The following is a 24,381-nucleotide window of genomic DNA, read 5'->3' on the forward strand; positions in this document are numbered from 1 at the left end:
CTGTCATATATAAGTCATTGTTTATTTGTATAGCAATACCCCCCCCCCCCCCTCCCATATATCACAGTTGGCCTTTAGGTTTATTTATGCAGTAATTACATTTGATGATTAATAAGGCTGTTAAAATATTTCTGTCAAGCGTGTTTACACAAGTTTCCTAAAACATTCGCATACAGTCGTTAGATGTATAGTCGGGTTCCTGGAAGATGTCAGAATTAAGTTATATCTGGCACTTTTTGGACCCAGTTGGGCCTATATGCAGAGGTCATGACGCATGCCCTGTCTCTTCTCAGCTGTCCTGTCCAATAAAGGCAAAAAGTTTGATCCATGGCAAATTCTATTTATTTTTCAATGTCATGAACGCACCAAAGGCACAATTCTCAGTATTGGAATAATGCACCATTTATTGTCAGACTCTGTTATCATTGCCTGCAAAGTCATGTTATTTTCCACACATTCAAATAACCCACACCACCCTCTTCATCACTTCAAATACATACACCCTTGGTGAAGACTCTTTTACGTGTAGCCAACCAGACGGGGCATGCTAGGAAAGCTCTTGCGCGTGCTCATGCACTTCTCCTGGTCTAAGAAGAGCGAGTTGGCCTTGATGGACAGGTCATGCTCCAGGGTCACTTTGGTTTTGACCAGATTCTGCAGAGTGTTTTCAGCCTCCATCAGCCTCTCCTGGAGCTTCTGGATGGTATCCTCGATCTCTCTCACCTCACTCACAAGTCTAAACATAGAAGGATACGGGTTATATTTGGGGAAATAGTGTTGTACTTCAAGCCACTTTAAACTAAAATTCTGTAAAAATATATGTTGCTTTCCACAAGTCAGCTTTTTGAAGCATAAATCAGTGAAATGGAAAACTGTTGAGTAATAGTCCAAGGTCCAAGAGATGCTTCAAAGAGATGCTTCTAGGAGATACTTCGCCGATTCTTTATCTTGCATAATGAATAGTAAAGACTTAAACCATTGCATTGAATCATTTTGTAAAAGACAGTTATTAATGTATAAATTGCCCGACGGTAATACTTGTTGACGAGCTTTAGTACCTGTGGTGAGGGTTGTCTCTGCAGAGCTCCACATTGGGCCTGCGGGTCCTCTCCTCAAGCCTGGTTTGGGCCACTTTCAATGGACACTCTTTGTCTCTTAAGGCCTTCTTCAGGGTCTCAATCAACATCTCAGTCTGGAAGATCTCCTGCAGGGTCTGGGTGAGGAGATGGGTACAGAACAAAAACAACTCATGTTGTCAACTCATTGTACTACAAGCTGAGTGTTTCAGCAGCTTAGCTACCATGGAGGAAATAAAGGTGAGAGAGACAAGCGACAAGAGAGGGGGATAAACCATTGGGATTTCAAAGAAAGAAGTGCAGAAAATGTAAAAAAAATATAAAGCTGCACATTTCAAGCTTGGAATCAAATGAAGACTGTGCAGCACAGTGGCATGCTCTGTCCAAACTCATTTGTTGTAATTTAATTCCTGCGAATCAAGACCCCTTGAAATGGACAGCGCCTGTGGTTTATTAAGGACTGTGTGCCTCTTATCACAGCTGCTGTCAGTGTTCAAACCCATCCAACAGCTGATGTGAATCCAGAGTCCCCTTACAGTTAACCCAAGAACAATGGGATCCAGTGTAGAATATGGCACAAGCAATAAAAGAGGAATCTATTACTATTCTTTTCTTTTGACAGGAATGTTGTACAGTTAATATGCACATAATCCACAATGGACAACTCAAATGTCCCCTACAGACCCTTTGGTAGACAATAAAGATTCATCTTACCCTACATTCCTAACAATGTTGTCAGATTGTGTTGAAAAATTGCACATTTGTACTGTTTGTATAAAAGGCGAGAGCCGTTTGAACTGATTTCTCTCTAATAGAAGGTTTAGTAACAATTTAATGGAAGACAGTGAACAGGTTTAATTAATCACTTATGAGACTTAAGAAATGAGTCAAAAGTAATAATTGGCAATGAATGACCTTTGCGAGGTGTGTCTGCAGGCTGTTCTTAGCATCTGCAGTTTCTGACATGCGGTTTGTGAAGGCTACGTTGACGTTGTTGAACTGGTTCCACATTTCGTTGGACGTGGTGTTCAGGAGGATTTCTATCTCGTCCCTGAGCTTGTGGGAGGAGGCTCGCTCGCTCTGGGAGTGCAGGATGTTGTCATCAGTGAATTTGGACCAAGAGTCTGGCAGAGAGAGTCTGACAAAGGGGACACGAACAGTAGTTGGTATGATTGATTGTAGAAACTTGAGGTTTTTGGAAGTAGATTCTACATCGGTGATTCTACGAGCTGTATGGCAGACACAAAAAATTGATTTTTATCATTGGTGCTGATATGGGTTAAACTATTGGTTGGCATTATCTTCAATCAAGTCTGGGCTGTTTTATTGTTGTTATCACTAGCTTACATGCACTACCTTAAGAGGGCATAATTGACCCCCATTGTGGCACCAATAGCTTCTTACCATTCTAGCAACCTCTTTGGGAGGTCTATCAATTCTATCAGTTGGTCCATTTTGTTCCAAAGGGACATGTTTAAAATAAAATTGACATTTTTTGAAGGGATTCCCAAGGAGCATTCATGGCTCCCCGAGGATGAACCCGAATGACTTTGGCAATCCCCTGACATACCTCTAGCTTCATGCAAGGGTTCACATTTGTGGTTCTGAGGGAAAATGTCTAAACATCTATTTAACTAGTGGCTACAACATTTAGTACAGAAACTCATGTCCCCTTTCAAGATGAATTGTAATACCTTTAATGGTATTTTTCTATTGGATCTATCAGCGATGTTCACATGGCAGCAAACTAATTTGATATGTTAAGCCCTAGTTTAGGGTCAAAGTAGGGCAGCAGACAGCCATGTTGACACTCAAAGACTATGAAAGTCTGACAATTACGCTGAACATCCCAGTCGTGTATACCAGGCGGTTCAAACACATGGGAGAAATTGTTAACAGCTGTACGATGGTGTGAAACAGAACAGTGAGAAATTGAACTCACGAAGGGTCAAGTCTTTCAATCCCTCTGTAGTAGCCGATACCGTCTGATGTGTTCCTCAGATGGTGGCACCTGCCATCAATCCTCTGAGCTGTCACTTTGTCGCTTATGTCTCTTTCCAATTCATGCTGGGCAGCTCGGTTTGACCTGCATAACCCAACAATGCAATGCGAAAAGGCAACTTTATCCAATAGACAGCACATTTCAAGTTATAGAATACCTCTTAAGGAATATTTTATTGATTGCTTTTCTGACTCACGCCAGCTGAGCGATGGCTCTGTCCAGATGCCGTCTCATCCTCTCCTGACAGGACTTGATGACTTCCACTTCCTTGTTGCAGCATGTGTAAATAGAGATACAGTGGGATCATTTATTTTCCCTGGAAGTCACTTTTGCATATGCTGTCACCGCTGCTTTTATATTACCTTTATGAGGTCTTTCTCCACATCGTCATGCACCAGATCGATGGACATCCGCTTCTCTCTGTGGTACAAACACTCTTGAGACACCTGATGACAGTAGGATCAACATTAGAACGAGTTAAAGGCGAGTCTATCATGAGCATCATTGAGGTTACCTGAAACATTTTCATTTCTGCATTACTTCAACATGGCATTCAAATGCTTGTGGTACAGTATTTGGAGCAGTTTTTCACATTTCACATTGTCAGGACTTGGCCTTTCGCAAATGAAACACACAGCGAGATATAGTCTGTTACAGACACTTTGGTAACATCAACATCAAACATCAACAGTACTATGGCTATTACAGTGGTGCCACCATCCACCTGGTGGTTTTAAAAGATCTGTAAAATGACCTAATGCATAACACACTGGCACATTTGTACATTGAACTGACTTTGTATTAGGGGACTTCCAGGCTAAAGGACAGGTGTCATAAACCGTATAAAGAATGGACAGCACAATAGCCCATGAGGTGTGAAGCCAAAAGATTTAGAGCCCTCCCTGCTGACTGGCTGCAGTATAGGTCCTCTTCCATGTTAACAGATGGGACATGGGGCAAATGTTTAAATTGAAATACATGTAAAATACATTTGTTATAAATATGTTTTCTGTCATCATAGTTGGTTCTTATAGTGCTGATTTATGTCAAAGTGTTCATACATTATGGGGGGTTCAAATCTGTAGCCCTATTCTGCATGTCATCCCCCATTCCCTCCTCCAAACATTTCCCCCTCTCTTCATCTGTCCTGTCCACTGAAGGCAAAATTTCCCAAAAAATAACTTTAGAAAAAATAATCTATTCTGCTGTGGAATGTACCGCCCTGAGGGGTCTTTGATGGTTTATTGGTAAGTTATGTGTGTGCTTTGGTCAGCAAAGGGGGCGGGGCCTCAATGCCGCTGACCGCCTCTGAATATGGGCGTATGTCTTGGCTCAAAATGATGTCTCCAGCGCAATATATCAATGCCTGTCAGTGGGGTATCTTGGATTTAATGTTGTACAGTGGTATTTAATCCATAATTAAATACAGTCACTGGTTTGGGTCAGTTGATTTTAGCGTTCACACATTTAACTTCTCTGAGTATAGTCCACACACAGTTTTGTAAGTACAGTGCCTAGGTAAAAGGGTTCCTGGGTGGTCACAGTAATGTATCGACTGCATTCTCCAGTTTCAGTTACCTCTAGAAGTCTCTGAGAAACCTGTTGCCACATGATCTTAGCCTAACAAGGAGTATGTGTCATCAGATCTCAAGCCATATCAAGTTGACTCTTTCTAGGTGACACAAACGATCAGTGGCACTTTAACAAGACACTGATGTGACCTAATTAATAGATGGATACTGTTGCTATAACCAAACTGCCATTCGTCAAAATTGTTTCACCACAGATACTGATGCACTCTGAGACACGATATGCATGAATGATAATGTGAGTGCACTGAACAAAGGCTTGACAAGGGTGTTCAGATTTCAAGGCAGCTTGTCCTTGGAGAATAGTAAATATTTCCTGCTGATTGGTCCGTTAACATGACTTCGAAAATCATATGACCAGAGAGGGAAAATTTCAAGGTAACACATACTAATTTAAACATATTCCCTTTTCCTTACCTGTAGGGGCCCCTGTGTCTCTGCCAAAGCTCTCTCCAGCCTCCTCTTGACCTCGGCAAGGGCTGCTATCTCTGTCACCATGTTGTCAATCTCATGACTCAGCTCCGACTTCCAGAAGACAATGTCATTGAGCCGCTCCCCAATGTTTTTGCTGGTACTCTCCTGAGTCCGTCTGGTCTGCTGCTCCTTATCCTGCATCAGCCTGATTGTGTCTCTACGTAGTCTTTCCGCACTATTCCTGGATGACTCGGACTCCCTGTAGTTGCTCTGGTTGGACCTGTACCAGTCGTCCGGAGTGTAGCGAGTTGAAAGCACTGTCCTGTTGGATGGGTAGAACATGGTCTTGGCTCGAACCAAATCTAAATTCTCTCGCTGCATGGAAGAAGAGGGAGATTGGACCGTGTTGCCGTTCTTGTAATAGCCGCTGGTCCTCCACAGGTTGGCACTGGGGTTCATGGCCAAGGCAGGCTGGGTGTTGCGGTAGCTGGATGCCATGGTGGAGATGGCCGGGAGGAAGTGGCTGGTTCTTGGACGAGCATATGTAGCTGTCAAAGTAGATCCAATCAGCTCCATTTTGGATTCCAGTCAGGGTGTCCCTGGACAATGCATGAAATAACTTTAGAAAACAGTCTATTAACCAAACATAATAACAACAATAACAGAAGCTGCAAAGCTTAGAAAAGGTTTTTATACATTGTTTTAAAATCTTACTCCCCCTTGCTACTTTTGCTTTTCTAGTCCTAACCTTACCAAGATGTTCAGAGCTTTTCTTTGGATGCCCAGAGTACCGAAGCAGGCAGGCAACCTCTCAGCTGTGCTTACCTGGAAATGAGCTCAAGAATGCTCAAAAGGTAAACCGGCATGCATAATGCATTTGCAAGTCATTCATTCAGCCAGCCAATGGCTGGACAAAGAGCGAGACCACAGGAGCTGGCCAGTCCAAGATTTCTGTTGACACAGAAGCAGTTGCCATGGGTTACTGAGACACCCACTGGGATTTCAGATAAACGGTGACCAGGTGTTTCAACTTTGTGTGAGAAATTATTACAGTAAAGAATGTCACTACAGTTTAGGTAACATTTTAATGCAGGTCACATGACATTCCCTTGTAATGTTCACTTTTTAGATATTTCTGGAATGTAAGATCTGCAGATTTTTCTTGTTCTCTACTTTACTCCTCTATCACAGTTCAAAAGAAAACTAGGATGTTACTTGAGAACATTATTACATCAGTAAAAAAAAAGTTAATCTTCAGTTCAAAATCCTTGTTAAAAGTTGAGCAATCTGAGCTTTGTCTTCAAAGCAGAGGCAGCATCAGGTAGCTCCCCTTAACCCTGAGAAGTGTGTGTCTGTATGGATTACACTCACCTGTTTAATGAATCATGCCCCAGGAAGAGTCCACACAAACCCCTGCAGCACAGAATAATAATCTGTGTTGTGTTACCAACCATTCTAAATGAGGATCCTTTACACTGATCTGTCCGAGAGAGGGTAGGGCTGGACAGATGATAGCCTGGTTTCCACTACGGACACAAGCCAAGCGGTAGCCAAGGGTTACTCAGCTGGTGTGTATCCATCACATAGTTCTGAGTAAACTAAACATACACAAATTGTTGCTTGTGCAGCTTGCTTGCACTGTTTACTTGCTATTAATCCTATGAATTTAAACAGTTTGGTGGCTACATCAGTTACAGTGCTATGTCTTTTGTCATTATGACAGCTGAGCAGAGCTTAATAAACATCTAATAATTTCCTCCTTGGCTGTTTATCAAACTTCGCACCAGTGAGCTATAGTCGGACCAGCTCTCTATAATACTTCAATTCCCACTGAAGTACCACTTTGTGTGAGTGAGGTCCATGCTTAAGTGGTCAGGGCTGTGTTGCACAATGATTCAGCAACAATCTCTTTAGTCGGATATCCTTATCACCCTGAAATGTTCCTACAGACTTTGCTAACACAGGAACAAGAATCGACCAATAAAGGAACTAAATTTACATTAGTATAAATGAAAGTGCTGCATCTCTTGATATAACACTAAAAGGCCAGAACCAAACATTTGGCCACACACCATATAAACATTGCACAAAAAGTAAGGAAAATTGTGTTTTGTAGATTATTTCTTTGTGGTAACAATGCTTCTTGGCAATAAATCTTATACCGTTGGAAAGCCTGTTTATTTTACTTTTAAATGGTGCCACATTTGTCAGGAACATGCATTTGTGGGATAAGCAGCAGAGTTGAGTATTTGGGTTGCGCCCATGAAAAACTTGCCAAATCTTCTCCACCAACGGATGAGAATTAAAGTTGAATTAAAGCTCCTGTGAGGAGTTTTGAGCTGGTAATAAAACAGAGTGAAATTAATACTGATGAACAATTAAGTAGAAATATAATCAATATTATCACTGTTCAGTTATCTTGATCCAAAATGTAAATGACTGCATCTTGTACATCTGCTTGTACTTAAATTCCATAATATCCAAAGGTCAATAATGACAGCCATATGATTGGCTCACAGGTTTGTGCTGTTTGCCCTGAAACAGCCTCTGTATCCACTTTTCACAAGGGCACCGTCTGGCAGAGGCTTCAAAAGGTCGGCTCTGCGCACTATTTCACCGCTCATGGTCGGACTGTTATTGTCATGAACATGGAGGTTTAGATTTAGAATGGAATGACATGCCATTGCTCCACCCCTGCAGCCTCAGCATCACTTAACATGGCTCGGTTGAAGAAGGCCACCCCGCATGCCTCTGCCTCCCTGACCTCAGCCGCTATAAATACGCCCCCCCCACCCCCACCCCCCAAAAAAAGCATGAAAAGCCAACCCTCGTATGAAACTCATCTCATGGATTGAGCTGAGAGCGTCTGCTGGAGACGCTCCCCTCGGTCCATCTCCCCTCTGGCCCCCCAGAACGTGAGGGAAATGTAAGATGGGGCCTAAATATACTCCTGCCTTGTGGCTCATGGGAGTATGTTGTGAATTACTGCATAGTGGAAATGTCTGAAGGAGCAAGCATGCTGTCCACTCCACTTAGAGCACAGTGACATTGAAGTGAAGGCTGTAATGCTCGTAGGAATGAAAACACAATAAATAAGAACTTTTTAGTTCCTAAAATGCAGAAAATCCAAGAAATTATTCCTTTTTCCGGATGGTTTTGTAGCCACTTAGCAGTTAAATTACATAGTTTAAGGGATGAAAAGTAACCCAAGCAGGAAGCGAAACGTATCACAGAGTCTGTAATTTATGTCATGTGGTTTGGCAGAGGTGTTCAGCACAGTTACAGTTGTGGAAGGCGCTCACATTTGGACAGAAGAGAAGAAATAAATGATGCACTGTAGCTGGATTTATTGAGGAGAAAGTAGGACAAATTACTTTAAATTTTTCACATTTGGATCATATCCCTTTTATTTCCAAAATGAATACTTGCACAAACTGGCATTTACATATTTCATCACTCCAAAACAAATACATTTTGACCAAGTAGCAGTGCTATCCTCTAATAAGGCGACTGCAAGTGACTACATACACTAAGTACGGAGCTCAGGCTTTTACCTTTGCAAATATTTCACATGCAAACCCTTATCAATATCCAGATCTTCCATTGACTTTGGAGAATAAACACAAGCTGTCTGCAGCCATAACTAAGCCTCCAGGAAGCAAAAAAACTGTCGACTGATGCCATGCAACCTAAAGATATGAACTGCTCTGAAAAAATGTTGGTCAAAAATGCAACCCAGCAGCAAAACAAGGACTCGCCTGTTCAAACATTCAGCATCATCATCTTGTCTGTTGACATAAGTTAAGACATCACAACCTAAGGTTATCTGTCACTTCAGGGAGATTATAACCACGTTATCCCAACTACAATGACAACAATTCTGTCATTTCTTGCTGTAGCTATAAAGCGAGACACACAGGAAAGAGTTCCTTTTGGGCCTTGACACGGCCTTCACTTTTCACCGATGACCTTCAGCTTATCAGGTATAAGAAGACAAACAGAGGAGGTCGGAGTGTTTTCAAAACAGTCACACCCAGTGAAAACAAGTCCTTGTCTGTTCCCTCTCCGGCTGCCGATGTTTTCACTTCTTCAACCCCCCCCCCCCCCCACCAGCCCAACTCCCACCCCTTTCTATGTCAACCTGGCAAGCTTCCTGCTTGATCCAGCTTTCTGGTCACACCACAGCTTCCTCCTTTTTTTTTTAAAGCCCTGCTATCAGAAGTGGCTCAGAGCTTTGCTTGCTCTCTAACTGTACAGTTCAATGTGCAAACCAGACCCCTTCTCTCTTTGTCCGTGCAGAGGGGTCATTATCAAGGCATCAGTTTCCTCTCATGAATAGTGGATGGCGCAGGCTGTGAGGAGGGTGGCCACACCTGAAGAGGAACACAGAAGAGGAAATCAACCATTAAATCTGATGACAGTATTAGAGATCCCCCACCGAGGTAATCGTGCATCCAGATGGGAAAATCACAGGAGCCTCCTGGGCTCTTGTCAGGTCATTAAGAGGGGCCTAGTGTGTGGTCCGACTGTTTACTCCTGAAGCCATGATGCCCTTCTCCCCATCATACATAGTATCCTTTATATGATGTAAGCAGGGGCGTGTCCACACTTTTTAGACTCTGGGGATGGGAGGTGGTAGGCAACTGGGGTGCTGATATATATATATTTTTTGATTTTTTGGGGGGCTTTTTTGTGCCTTGATTGGAGAGACAGGACAGTGGACAGAGTGGGAAATAAGGGAGAGTGAGAATGGGGAACTACATTTGGGAAAGGAACCACAGGTGGGACTCGAACCGGGTAGCCCTCCATACATGATAACACAGTCCCACCAGCGCCCCGGGGTGCTGATATTTAACTTTGTATGACTTTTTAAAAGGTTCACAACATAGAGGAGACATTTTTATTTGCTTGATACTTCAAGGAATGAAAAGAGATGCATTTTCAAACTACTAGCAACATGTTGCAACACACCCATATAGCTGAGTTTAACACAAGACCATCCTCTGTCAAGGGACATAGCACCTACGCCGCCAACCCTCGCCACCCCTCTGGAGACGCTGCTGACTGGAAGTCCGCAGTTTCAATGAAACTGTCTTATTTTTCGAAAAAAAGGAAGGGTGGTCCTGACCAAACTTGACCAAATGGGCACATGATAAAATCTAAGCAATTACTTGCAGAAGTGGAGCAAAAATGCAGAAGCAATACAACAATTGTGAAGGCATAGGCGGGTTCTGTCCTTTGATACACACTGCAATTCCCTTTTTAAGACAATTGAATTCTGTTCCAGAGTTAGGTAGACTCCATTAGGACTCCAACTTAAATGTCCATGTCAATAATATTACGATTCAGAACTTCTTAAGTAAAAAGGTAAAAACTTTTGTGTTGATTGGTAACCAATGGCTTAATTAATCTCTCAGGGTTTACTTGAAATTTGTGGTTTCTTGGTTTCCGCCATTTATTTCAATTAAATAATTACTTTTTGAGGGGTGAGGGGAGTGACATTTTAATTGTTTTTGGTAACTTCAGTGGAAATCCCATAAAAACAACAAACAGTGAGTATATGTTTGGTCTTAAAACGGTTTCACTTCCAGATCAGTTCTATAGACCGTTGATTTATATTAACTAAAAAAATACAATGCCAACTAAAATTGACCTATTCAGCAATCTTGTTTCAAGCACATGTGACTTATACCGAATTTATGAGAATCTGTTGGGAACATTATCTAATTGTGGAGTTGGTGTTAACAGCTAGAATACCAAAAAAAAAAACAGATGATCAGGGTAATTAAAGGAACCTTTCACCCAAACAATGGTGTTGGAAAACATTGACGCCCAGTGGTACAGAAGAATAGGGCTTTGGATACACCGGTTATAGTTGTTAAAAGGTCTTTCCAAGGGCTTAGATGACATCTTTGTAAACATGTCTCTACATACACTGTGTACAGTTGTCACTTATGTCTGTCAAAGATAAACATGTTGCATAGCAATAAGAACCCATTAAAATGTTTGCAGGCCTTGTGCATGTTTGTGTTTGGTTGCATAGTAACTGCTGTGCTTTTCAGTTTGATGTTTCGATGTTTAGTGGGAAAGCCTCAGAGGCACTGAGTACTGTATGGGCTCTATTATATAACCTACACAAAGGAAGAAAATGGATCCTGTGTGTGGTACTTAGACAGAAAGTGGAGACAGACAGACCATCATGCAGGCAGCATGATAATGGTTGTGTATGGCTTTGTTTATGTTAGTTCTTGTTCTGGTCTTAAGTGTTGTATATGAACCAGCAATGCAGTTGAAGCTTTCTTGCAAACAGATTGATGTAATTCTTCAACTTACAGCAATCAACCTCTATTTAGCCCTTGTTTGAAATCTCTCACGCTATGATGCCAAATGGACGGTGCTAGTGGTTAAGAGATGTTATAGAATGAATGCAGCTCCCACCTCCTGTTTTATTTTCAAAGCTCAGATATTGCTATTCTTTCTTCCAGTGACATCACACCAAATGCATTTAATTTTCAGATCATCCACAGACACAGGAAACACATGGAGTTGCTTTTGATTGAGACTCATAAAATAAAGATAAAATAAACATTCAATGACAGCATTCTTTTTATCATTTTTTTACATGTTAAATGCATTTATATTGCAGGAGAAACACAAACGAAATGCGGCAGACAGAGGTGCGCGGATGATATGGCGGTCATGTAGTGGTGGCGCAGGGGTGGGCAATGATGTCCTGATGTCAGGATGTCTGACAGGACAAGCAAGGGGTAGATGGACTCTGGCCACCCCCCCCCCCCCCTCCCCCCCACTCTGTGATCAAGGCTCCCAGTCGCAAACTTCCAGAGTGGGACGAGGGGCCATGAATGCAGGGCTTTGTCCAGTCCATGGTCATCACATTCCACTGGAGTCACTGTGTGGCGGGCAGCAGAGCGGAGGAGAGGGCAGACCAGGGCAGGACAGGAGGGGCAACAGTGACCGGAATCTCTGCCAGTTAAACTGTCACCCAAAGCAAGATTATACCAAAGATGCACGGGTTTGGTGCAACATGTATTATTGTAGAGAAAGATCTTAGCTGATGTGTGTTGTATACTGTACATGGTAAATTTTTTCCATCTATTCCAACTACAGCCTGTATGAGATATGGACATAGGCTAAGTTACGTCCATTGGTTTCTGAAGAAGCATTTTGAAGCCCAACGACGGTAGTCCCCCATATTGGAAATGCTCCCCAACTAAGTTTCATTCAATGTAGAAACAGGCAAAAGGATTGTGCTGAGATGGGTCTTAAATGCACAATGCACCCAACCGCCAATCAACTTAGACACGCCCCTAACTATGTACGTTTATGCATAACTCTTAGCCATGGGATTCTAAAAGGAATTAATCTGCAATCTTTCTGCACTTCTGAATTTGCTTCATTTTTCAATGCAGTAGCTTGTTGTGTAATTCCAACCACATCAGCTCATTATCAAAGACAAAGCCTAAGTTTCTTGCTTGAAACACCTTGAGATTTTTTTTCTGTTAAACTACATCTGCTGGGTAGCACACTACCTCAAAACTCAGTGGGAACTTCACTTTATGAAGTCATGATTTCTTCCTACTAGTGTTGGAAGGCATGAGTCATCAGGGATTGGCGAAGCCCTTGCTTCTGACAGAAATCCTTCTGGCAACAAGGTAACTGAATGCAGAATAATTGCTTTCCATTACCACATCCTTTGGAGTAGTTGCCCTCTCCGCGTTAGATATGTCAATGTATTTGTCTCTCAAAAGCCTTGAAAGGTCCTAATGCGTTGTTTTGCAGCAATACATGGTTTGTTAAGCGGTCCAAGTATCTGTAAATGTAGTTACGCACATGCTTTGAGGTTACAACTGGCCCGGTGCTTGTAATTCTAGCTATTTTCAGCCAAAAGTTTATAAAGGGGCAAGAGGTCTAATGTTTCCATGCTGACTCAGGAGTTGAATTATTCACCCTGGGCGTGTGTGTGTGTGCGCTGTCACACGCAGACCTCCACCCCAAATTAGGGAAAATGCAGCTTGTGCTTGTCATCTAGGCATGACAGGAAGGAAACATGAACGATATAAACCTCAGATGGTTGAACAGTGACTCATAATCATGCAAGTAATTGTCAGAGGGATATCTGGAGCTTTAATCATGTGGAAAGGACCTTGAATTCCTCATGTTGGTGTCACTCAGGCGTCAGGGTGTGAGCTAATTTATGCTTAACATGCGGCCAGCTGATGTGCAAACTGCATTGAGCAACAAGAGCTGAAGAGTTAAATGAAGAAAGGGAGGATCAGGAGGAAGTCAGTGTCTGTTGTTTAATTTCTCTACAGTTTCTTATCCCCTTCGCATGTTCCTCCCCCACCATTCCCTTTAATCACTTGTTAAATGTTCCATTTGCCGCAGCTCTCTCAGTACCCTTTTAAAAGCCACTTGTAGTCCATGTCCTCTCGTACAAAGAGGGGACTGTCGGTCGTGATGGGAGACTGCACAGCTGGACATTGGTTGCATGGGAACAAGGGTTGGAACAGGGTGGTAGCTGTTTCTGACACATGATTAACAGCCTCCCAAACACACTGTTGTCTACAAGAGACCTGGTTAAACACAATTAAAAACCAAGGCAGAACAGCTCTGTTGTTCCTCTTTGGCATTAATATCCTACTAAACATTTTGCTGATGTGTCAACATGAAAGCCTGGCGATGTTTTGACTTTCTGTTTCAACACTGACCTTCTCAATCACTGATGGGATAGCGTGAGAACTGTGAGGCAGGAGCCACAATGGGGCCTTTGGCAATTTGTTTTTTTGCATAGTATTTAAAAGCTTGGTGGAATTCTGTTTAATCCTATGAAATTGGACCACCCATGTTCACCCTTTTATAATCATAGTTTTCATAACCCTGTTTAAGTGGATCTTCAGTTAAATCTACGAGCAAACACCTAAATAATGTATTTTCTATGGAAAGCCAACGCTGCTGTCTTTTGTGTGTGTTCGAGAATGTGTTTGTTGAGGATGTCATTAGCCTACGTTTTGTTACGTACATCATAAAAAACAAGGGACAGTCTGAGGGGGTCTGCAAACTTGCTGCAAGATCTTCATGTGCTTTATCTTTTTTTAATTGATCAAGGCTGAAAATAAAAACCCAATATAAGTAAGATCATGTCTTCCACAACTAAAATCAACTTGCGATTTACAGATTTTAGGAATATCAAGCATTTAAAGACACTGCATGAAACTGCAGCTGCAGAGTTCTTAAGCTTTAGGATCTACCTTTTGTATTATAAATGTATACTCAACTAGTTCTTTTAAGTATGGAAGCTTATTGAACACCAACAGTAAACTTTCTCATTTTAAAAAAAGAGAATCTGGTCTGTCTCCATCTTGCACGTGTGCCAGTAGGTATGCAGTACACATACGTACATTCAACAAATACACAGCTGTGACTTGAGCATTCCCTACTCGTGCATTCTAATTGCATACTGTCAAAGGTCAGAGTGCGTCGAGTTAGATATCAGATGGATTCAAAGGCATGTTCTCGTGTTAGGCCTTCAGAGAGACACACCCAGCTGCATCGTAACCCTGCTGCCATTTAGCAGCCTTTAATAAGACTTAAAGGGATTCAATGTTTACATGTGAATTCTTCTATGTTGGTGTCCTTCTTTGCTAGTACAAATATTGAAATGTATCCTGGAAATTGCTTTGTGACAAATGTAAGAGTGGCTGGTTTGTGGTTTCTACATTTCTGTCCATTTGAGTGACTTTTACATTGTGCACTTGATCTAAAAAAAAAACATCAGATGTAACTGAAGCATCTCTCATTTGGACACACTCTGTCTGATTTATTTGCTAATCGCTCACTCTGTCTTAACAAAAGGCCAAGGAAGTTTCAGCTTTACTGCTCCAAGGCGGAGAAAGGCGTCCAAAAACCATGGCTTTTTTGTTCAGAGGCATTTTCCAACCCCTGCGCCCTCCCTCTCTGTCTGAAATGCCAAAGGCATCTGGTCCAAAGCTCCTCACAAGCTTTCAAATTGTTCCCCTATTTCCCAAATCTGGACGCGAGTACAATAGGGCTATTGTCAACCAACTTGAGAGAAATTCATTGGGGACTTAGTTGTTACATTTTGTATTTCAGATATTTCAGGTCCCTAGGATGTAGGCTGTGTTTATAAGCAACAAACTATGGGTCACGAGCTGCTATGACATTCCCTCAGTAGAGGTGCTAAGCTATTATTGCTACATGGTTCCCAATTTGGGCGTTACAAAGAGAGCTAAGTTGTAAAAATGTCTCAGTGGCACCCTCATCAGCCCCTGTCAAAACAGATCCTAACTGTGATTAGGATGATGTTTAATATGTCTGCATGTACTCAGCTGCCATGTCAGGTGCATGCGACACGTGAGGGGTGCCATTAGCTGTGAGTTAGCCCTCGCATGGCGCTGCTGGGGCTGCAGCAGCTGGGAACGCACATTGACCCCCAATGGGAGGAGCCAAGGTCAGAAAAAGTGATGTGAAGAGAAATATCCAACGTCTGCACGGTGTCAAGACCTTTATACTTGATGGGAAACTATTTCAATTGTGATTAGAAACAGTTTTGCATCTTGATTGGCGCTCAATGACTTGATCTTGATTATGTCATCTTTGTGGAATGTTTTTTTTTTTTTTAGCTTTTCTTTCTTTCTTCTAAGGACTTTCCCCTACTCCTCTAACACATTTGGAAGATCAATTCTAAGGGAATCTGTGTAGTACACCATCACAAATTAACTCACGCCTTGCTGCAACACTGAACTGCCATGAATCTGCAATATCCAAACATATTAAGAACCAGTAAACACTTGTTTTAGCTTCATCCGTCTCTAATCCCCTGTGCGAGTTCTGTCAACTCTCCCGTTCTTGCTCTGTGTGTAAGACAAGCTGCTGTGGTGAACTCTCAGTCGTTCAGCAAACTTTTTTTTTCCATGCAGCATTTGTGGCGACCACCCAAGGCCTCTGAACCACACTGCACGTTGCTCCAGACTGGGAATGGGAAGTAGCAGAGGAAGACCTTGGACGTGTGACCGCCTCATTCTGCTTTGTTTCTCCTCTTATTTACTCAGCACAGGCATCACGTGCCCACATAGTTGATCCTGGCTGCTGAGGACAGCAGGGCACAGCTGCACCCGAGACTGGATTTCACCCTACTCACGTTGGGAAAACTCTTAACACTCTACCGACACACGCTGGCGGTGATGTTTGCATTGATTCTTTGGATGTGTAGACTCAGTATGGTGAAGTTATTTGAGGGTGTGGGGTTCACTTAGCGAGTGGCACGCCTCCATGTTGTCATCTATCTGTTTCATTGGAAGTATTATGCATCAATGGAAACATGCAGATTTGCAACCCAAATGCAAAAAGCAATATTATCGAATGTCCCATAACTTTTCTAGTGAGTCTCGTACTTTAATTCGTTTAGAAGACAGGGTTGGTAGCATAGACTGTATAAAACATGGACATAGACTCCATGATGTCAGCCATCGGTTACTGATGCAGACTTTTGAAGCCAAATGATAGAGGTCACCATATTGGAAATGTTGTCTTACTAACTTTTGGTCAACGTAGGAACAGGCAAAGAGGTGGAACTAAGATGCGCCTTAGGCTTCCTGGCAAACAGCTACAATGTCATATCAGTCTGTCAATATCAGTCAACTAAGCCACGCCCTTAATTATGAATAACTCTTAGCCTTATTCAAATGAAAATCGATGAGTGGTTAAAACAAAATTCAACCCATGTACATTGTGTACCAATAAAGACATGAGAAACCGTTTTTTGAACAAGGCTGTAAACGTGTTTATTTCTGCTGTCAAAATATACATTTTAATATTGGTGTCAATGGGATTTCCTGGACTTTTACAGCCATCCTCAAGTGGACATTTAAGGAACTGCATTTTTTTTTCACTTCTTTGGCTTCATTTTTCAACAACGGAGGTTAACACTTCGTGAAAGCACACCGTCATGCTGCCGTCTTTTATTTTCATTGGACGTATGGCTACTTTATGCACCAATGGTAACACTTCTGCATACATGTAGGTAGCATTGAACGATGTTAAAAAGCACTGTATACTTCAATAACTGTAAGACTTGCAAAATGTTTAATGACAGAACCTCTTCTTTAGTGATAAGTTCAAGAATGCATGTTACCATTTGTTAGTGGCAGGCTCTACGGTGTTGTATTACTACTATATACAACAGATACAAACAGAGGCTCTATATTGGGCTCATAATAACAGTGACTCCATCACTAACCGAACAGTGCAGCCAAGTGGTCTGAGAGCTCAGCAGTCCTCGTGTGATCTGCATCTGTGTACAAAAAACTTGATCAAAATCCTAGCAGCTGTGGAGGAGACGCATCACATTGTCTTCTTTTGTCCTTAGAAGGTCTGCAGGAGAATAACTGTAGCATAAGTGTTTGCCTCCATGAGGGAGGTGCTGCTCTATTTATTCTATGTAGTTTATTAGCCATGATGACTCAATGCAATTCTGGCATCCTCTCCATCACAGCAGCCCGTGCCCCCTGTCTGCCAAGGCAAACAAAGAGCTGCTATGTGTCACATGCGCAGTCAAACAGTTTCACCCCCCCCAACCCCCCCCCCCCACAAATGTGCCAGTGCTGAGAGGAGAAAATGACGGGCCCACTGAGCACTCTCCCACCTTGCAAATTGATATCATACCACAATTCCTACTGTGGTTATTCTGCAGAAACTAAACTGCAAATCAGCGCAAAGCTTGTGGATGCACATGTGCAGAGCTCAATGAAGAGGCTATGATGTAATGACGATTTACCACATGACTCCTCCTCTTTTCCATCCCCATGTTTTGGCTGATAAAAAAAAAAAAAATCCGGTGGGAGTGACTTCTATGAGCATTGGGGAAGTAGGAAGTGGCTGTTTTGAAGTTTGTTCCCCCGTGAAAGAGGAAATGGACGGCATGCTCCGTGTTGGAAAGGGCTGATGAACTTGTATTTCAAGACAGGAAAGGAAGGGTTAAAAATGAAGAGCGGTGATAACAAAGGAAGCATACGAGGTCAGGAAACACAAGGGAGGAAGAAACAGATAAGCAGAATGCATAGTGAAGACAGCTGAGAGGACCATAGGGGTCTCTCTCCCGTCATTGCAGGACATATTTGAGTCATGTTGTGTATGAAGAGCCTCCCCTAACGCGAAGGACCCCTCCCAAACCTCACACAGACTGTTTGTCCCCCTCCCATCAGGCGGGAGGTATCACAGAATCCTGGTCGGCACAAAAAGCTTCTGCAAAGCTGTGAGACTCCTGAACACGCTGCTGTCTTTCACCTCCACTACCCCCACCATCTCAGCCCCGACCCCTCTTACCACACACTGGATCCCCCTCCTCTCCCTCCCACTCAATGCACAGTTCAGACGTGCACCGGTCATTTACGCTGGATAAGGTTTTACTTTCTCTCAATATTTTCCTACTTATTTCAGAAATGAATGGCTGCTTTATGTTGTCTGATTATGCTGTAGTGAGGAGGTAAAGGAGGACGAGGAGAGGAGGAGGAAGTGTAACAGGAGCAGGGGAAGAGAAGAAATCCATAAAATGGATGATAATAAAACATGTGTGTAGATAAACACAGAGGGCCTTTTGGGGGGCTAAATGCACTTCAGTTACCCTCTCTATCATTAGGGCTGTAACGAGGGGCAGACAGGTCAGAAGCATGTCCTTGACGGAGACTTTCCATCAAAGGCAAACATTGTTTAGAAGTCCCAGGTAGGTAGACACGTGATGGCGGGAGACTTTGATGTGTGCAATTATTTGTTGCTGTTAACGTTCCCCTTATTCATGTCTATATGAATGACTTTTAACAGACAAGAATATGGGCCTTGTTTTGCAGATTATTGTAGCTTTTAAGAGTGCATGAAGGAAAATATGATCTTTATGTTCACTAAGGGTTAGTGTTTCAAACTGATTGGATGATCTTTATGAGTTCAAACTAATTCAGAAGTGGCTAATCTCATGAACTCTTTCAATAGCTTGATTATGAATAAAACGTGTTGCTGCATCTTCATAAAGCTCATGGCGTCTTTTTTTCAGACCACGCTGTTCCTGTTAAACTCAAATTTAAAAAAAAATATGCAGAATCAAAAGAGCATAGAGAAAGTTTGCTGCTCAGAATATCATTTCCTGACTGTAAAGCTTGGTCCGGCAAATTCCAACAAGTGTGCACATAAAACAAAAGACAGGAAGTCGCAGGGCATCCTGGGCTATATACACAGTACATGCTCACATACTGCACGGCATATGGTTTCTTTAATGTTTTCCTCACACATGCACAGCTATATGTCAATATTTGGTTTCCGAAATTTGCAGTAGAAGCCACAGGAGCCATAGGTTGTTGAAATGTGAGTTTATACCACTTCTTGTTTTGAAGGACTTAGGTTGACAAAAATTAAAATCACATGTCAAACTCTACAATTCGCAGATTCTTTTGAGAGTAAGTACAACAACACAAGCAAGGATATACATAAATTAGTCAACTCAAAGAGTGCTTGTTAGCTTAAACTGAGAGTTTTTACGTCTATTTTTGGATAAACCCTACTGTTCATGTTTTACACAATACCTGTGTTTGCAACATGTTTTTATCTGAATCCAAAATAAATCGAAAAAGCTGTTTTTAGACCTCGAAATTAGAAGTTATCACTCTGAGGCTGGCTGGTCGAGGGCTTGAGCTTCTTCTGCAACAACACGGCGTGTTGACAAGCATGGTCATTATACCCATACCTCCATCCAATGGGTAAAATAAGCTCATGCTAAGTGATAAAGAGTCGCTTGTTCACGTTGAATCATCTGGCTTCTTTACTGCAATAAATTCAGACTTTAGATGTGTTTACTGTGAATGCTCATGTCGCGATAACAATGAAATTATGATTTGTTGCACAGCCCTACTTCATAAGCCGTTTTTAAGCACTCCTGAAAATATCGAGATAGTTTCAGCAGGACTGCTCCGGATATTCTCCTGACCTGGCTGTTCACATAGGCCATTCCTGCTGCGTTCTCAGATCAGCTCAACTTGCTGCAGAAAAAATGCTAGGGGTCTGTGAGGAGAAACTCCACACATACAGCTCCTCCTGCAAATGTCAGGAGTATTCCAGGAGTTTTCTGCAAGTGTGAAAGTGAGTATCTCAAACTGAAGATTTAGTGATATCAGCAGATGTCTTATCCTTATGATCTGGACTCCTCAAGTAGTCACACATCTGAAGAGCCTCATCTGATTCAAATCAAACTTTCTAACTACAGACAGTCAGCTGCTCAGATGACAGCTCCACAGCTTTCCATTTTGTAGTCTTCCGGTTTCATTAGTGGTTTGAAATAATGAAGCCTCAAGCTGTTGTCATGCATTAGAGGGTTGCTTTTTTTCATGAAGTGTTGCCAGACTAAAGTAAGTACAGCAGGATGGTTTTATTTGAAACTGTAGACAGGGGAATGGAAACTTTGCATGGGGGGAATCGCTGCCAAATCTGCTATTAATGTGTGTTTGTGTTTGAAATGAGAGAGAGAGAGAGAGAGAGAGAGAGAGAGAGAGAGAGAGTGAACAAGACAGAAATAGAGGGAGAGAGGGGGTGGCAGCTATTTTCTGGACATGCTAAAGAGGAAGGCGCTGCCCTTGTGACCTGCTGTATACTTATTTCAGTCAACATTGCAGACACGCCCAGTTGGTTTGAATGTCAACAAGTGACCGTTTCCAAAAATTCACATAAGATCACAGCTGCTGGTTTGCATTCAACGACAGCAGTCTGACTCAGAGCTAACTTAATGTACTTTTCAGGATGAAAAAAAACGTTATCAAAACTAACGCTTCAGCCTCCAATGTTGACAGCTTTGGGAATGTTGCTGGCCCTTTATTGGTGCCAATTCTGGTAACACCCAAAGCATGTGAAGCATGCCAGCCAGGGTGGGCTTGCCATTTAAAAATACCCCCCCATCTCCCCAAATTCACCGTGTGGCTTTTACTGCCACGAGACTCTCCCCGCTCAAATATTACGGAGAGGAGGCTCATGGGTATCTGCATTTATCATGTGCGTGTATGTGCAATGTGTCAGGGCAACCAGTCAACAAGATATCAGGCAGGTCACTGCTACAGTAAGAGCTGTGATGATTTACGCTCGCCTGGTCGTGCATTCACAGCCGCTGGGAAGCTCAACTGGATTTCTGCAAAATATGCTTCACATGCAAACACATCATCAGGCAAGTTGAGGATGTGTTTATGTATCCATGCCTTGGCTGGAACAACTCAATCAGTTAAAGGAAAGGTTGAGATATTTTAGAGTCTTTTTTTTTTTTTGACACGACACTCATACAGTATGTCATGTGTATTTTAAAATAGTTTTTCATCACTGTAGCTATTCATCTTTGGAGCTGATATGCTGCTTCAGAGTTAGCCAGAATAAGTCAAGCCAAGTCAAAGTGTATTTGCATAGCGTGTTTAAAACAAGTAACCAAAGTGCTTTACAGACAAGGCATACAAGATCACAGACACACATAACTGCATTGAATACAGAAAAAGGAAGAAACAAAATAAACAAAAAACAAAAAAAACAGAATTTAAAATCAAATATTAAATCCAATTTGACAGTGTTTTGAACATTTATTTGGGTAACCTGATTGTCTACCGACCCATAAAATGTGAAATAAACCCATCCAGTCCTTTGTTTGTGGTCTGCATAAGTCTTACAACACAGAGAAAAGTGCTCCGTTTCAAATTTGATCTCCTGTGACATCACAGTGGGATTCTGGATACTTCCCCTGGTATCTCCACCCATGGACTCCACCCCCAGCCTAAAGCAAAATTTTTCCGCAGGTCCACTATTTTAATTCTCGCTAGCGAAGGAGGGATGTCTACTGAGAAAACTCAGGGCTGTATAGAGGCTGGGCTAAGATGATACAAGAAGAAAGGTGGAGATGTGTCAAGCTAGCATGCAGGGTGTCATTGCTCAAGCTACTCCCAAGCCAAAGGATGATCATCCAATCAGGGCACATATCCAACACAAACCTGGTTATTTCTGCAACTCAAATGGTTTCCAAATAAAAAACCTTCAAACAAACATGTTGAATAAGAGTATGTGATACTTGTTTGCCATGTAAGATGACAACGACTATTTCACCACAGGGTGTCAGGACTTGTGTACTGTCGTTCCATTTAATAAACATAACTAACTCACATTTAATTAACAGGAGGATGCTGCTCCCAGTTTTCTATATGATCTGTTAATTGCTTTTTGTCTCATCATCCTCTTCAGAATGAAGATGGCAGGGTAATCATTATGTTGCAATTTAATGCACATGGAGGCAAGTTTTCTCAACGAAAAATAAAAGAATGAAATGAAATAAAATTAAGTGGTTGCGAAAAGACCATTGTTCTGTGTCAACATGTTCAGGGACAGGGGATATTAGTTTCCCCCCATAGCTGCTCAGTTCCAAGTTGGGACATCCTCCTGCACTGGGAGGAAAGTGCACAGGTGTATGTTTAAGATTTAGTTTGTCCAAGCAGCACCTCTCTCAGGTTTACTGAGTACAATTGTTAAACCTGTTCAGCACATATTTCACTGCGATGGTGCAACTGTGATTGGAGAGTTGACACAAGGTAGATTGCAGCCAGCGTTGTTCAGTGTATTTGTACATGTGACAAACACTGTGACAAATGGAGCACAGTGTCTGGCTACTTTCCGCAAGATCTGAACAGAAGTTGTTTTAAAAGCAACAACATGACAGAAATGACAGAAGATGAATGTCTCCAATTGGTCTTACTGTAACTGGGTAGACGGCTCAAAATTCTCAAAACCAAGAGGCTGGTCGGCTTGCCCGTTTCCTCCGATTTTTCTCATTCAACAAAACACGTTGTTTAAGCTTCTAAGAGAAATGGTTAGCAGATGTCTTTGGTTTCTACCATTCTGAGTTGGAGGATGCATACAGTGCCCATGTAAATAAAGCCTCAACCTAAAGTGGAGGTGTGGTGTGGGGAGCCACTGTGTGTGTGGTCCTCGTGCAAACCTCTTTCATTTTTGTCATTAAAGCTTCCTGGAAACGAGTATTGAGGTTGATTGTCATGCTCTTGATTCCTCTGTGGTTAACAAGCTAATTGACTCATACCTTTATCCTCAATTTCCCTGAGTTACTCAAGTTTCTTGACATTTGCAATCCTGCTTGCGAACGTCTGCGACTGCGTCCATGTGTTATACGGTCCACGCTCAACACAAAGGCCTGTTTGACTTTCTGTTCTGCACCTATTTTTCAGTGACTTTCTTTGTTCCATTGCTGTGGGAAAAAATCATCCAAAGAGGCAGCAGTTTTTCTGCTGATTCATGACCAGGCGGGCCAGCCAGAGGTTTTTGAGTGGCTGGCATAATGGTCCATTAATCTGCCAGTGGCTATGACCGCTGTTAGTCAGCTCGAGGACTGCTGGGTTTGCTAAGTGAATCTAAGAGATGGAGAAACCAGCATCAAACAGTCACAATTGCATTTATTTTTAAGTTAAAATGCACACTCTTGAAAATAAAAACATAAAGTAGTCCAAGTCAGAAAGCATTGATTCACTTACATATAATGCAGTTCTTGCCACATATCTTGTGAAGTGATAATGTAGCTAAGGCATCACGTTACTGAAGAGAAAGAGGAGCATTGCCCTCCACTTACAGTCTGATGATGAGCCGCCCTTCAAATGGAAAGAATTTTGGAAGAAACCCAGTGATTCAGCTCTCCTTACCACAGGAAGTCCACCTGAGTAGCAATGACGACCAAAATTCTCAGGCAGAGCTCCAGAATGCAGGCAGGTCACAGTTTAAACTCTGCGAAAGGTTTTATTTTTTCTCATGTAATGATGATGTCTTGCAGATATGGGCCTTATGGCTTATGTCTTAACAATTTGATTTAGTGTTTACCCCACTTGACCTTTCCCCAGAATCTTTGTGTCGGCGACTGTCTGTCTCCAAAATCACTTCAAGTCCTCATTAAACAGACCAGACCTCCACCTATTCCCTGTGTCATTCCAGAGAATACCCCACATTTTCTAAATGATGCATTATGGGTTATTTCTTTCCACAATCAACATTTTTCAGCATGGAAAAATTGCTGGAATGGTTTTAAAGCAGTGCTGTACTAGCTGTTGGAGTGAGCATGAAACAACTAATTGGGAACACTACAGGATGTAGAATTGTGGGTAAAAGTATGCCATCATGGAGAATTTAAGCTCTTTAGAGTCCACACAGGGATTCAGAGTTACATCCAAAGCTAGCGGAACACCTCCTTGGGATATTT

General features: G+C 42.2%; 1 protein-coding gene across 3 annotated transcripts; it reads right to left on the reverse strand.

Moving 5' to 3' along the window:
• Positions 1–507: 507 nt before the first annotated feature.
• tekt3 (tektin 3) lies at positions 508–7,094 on the reverse strand. Of its 3 annotated transcripts, none has more exons than XM_061028907.1 (9): positions 6,453–7,094; positions 5,907–6,032; positions 5,085–5,680; positions 3,441–3,524; positions 3,275–3,345; positions 3,019–3,162; positions 1,992–2,214; positions 1,059–1,213; positions 508–736 (listed from the first exon to the last, which is right to left on the reverse strand). In XM_061028907.1, the coding sequence occupies exons 3-9, from the start codon at positions 5,655–5,657 to the stop codon at positions 520–522; spliced, it is 1,467 nt and encodes a 488-aa protein (XP_060884890.1). In that variant the 5' UTR covers positions 5,658–5,680; positions 5,907–6,032; positions 6,453–7,094; the 3' UTR covers positions 508–519. The 3 variants fall into 3 exon arrangements, with proteins under 3 accessions (XP_060884890.1, XP_060884888.1, XP_060884889.1); XM_061028905.1 differs by having other exon boundaries at positions 5,835–6,032; XM_061028906.1 differs by lacking the exon at positions 6,453–7,094 and having other exon boundaries at positions 5,835–6,411.
• Between the last annotated feature and the right edge of the window lie 17,287 nt (positions 7,095–24,381).

This window comes from Labrus mixtus, chromosome 21, assembly GCF_963584025.1.
Source record: "Labrus mixtus chromosome 21, fLabMix1.1, whole genome shotgun sequence".
NCBI classification, from domain to species: Eukaryota; Metazoa; Chordata; class Actinopteri; order Labriformes; family Labridae; genus Labrus; species Labrus mixtus.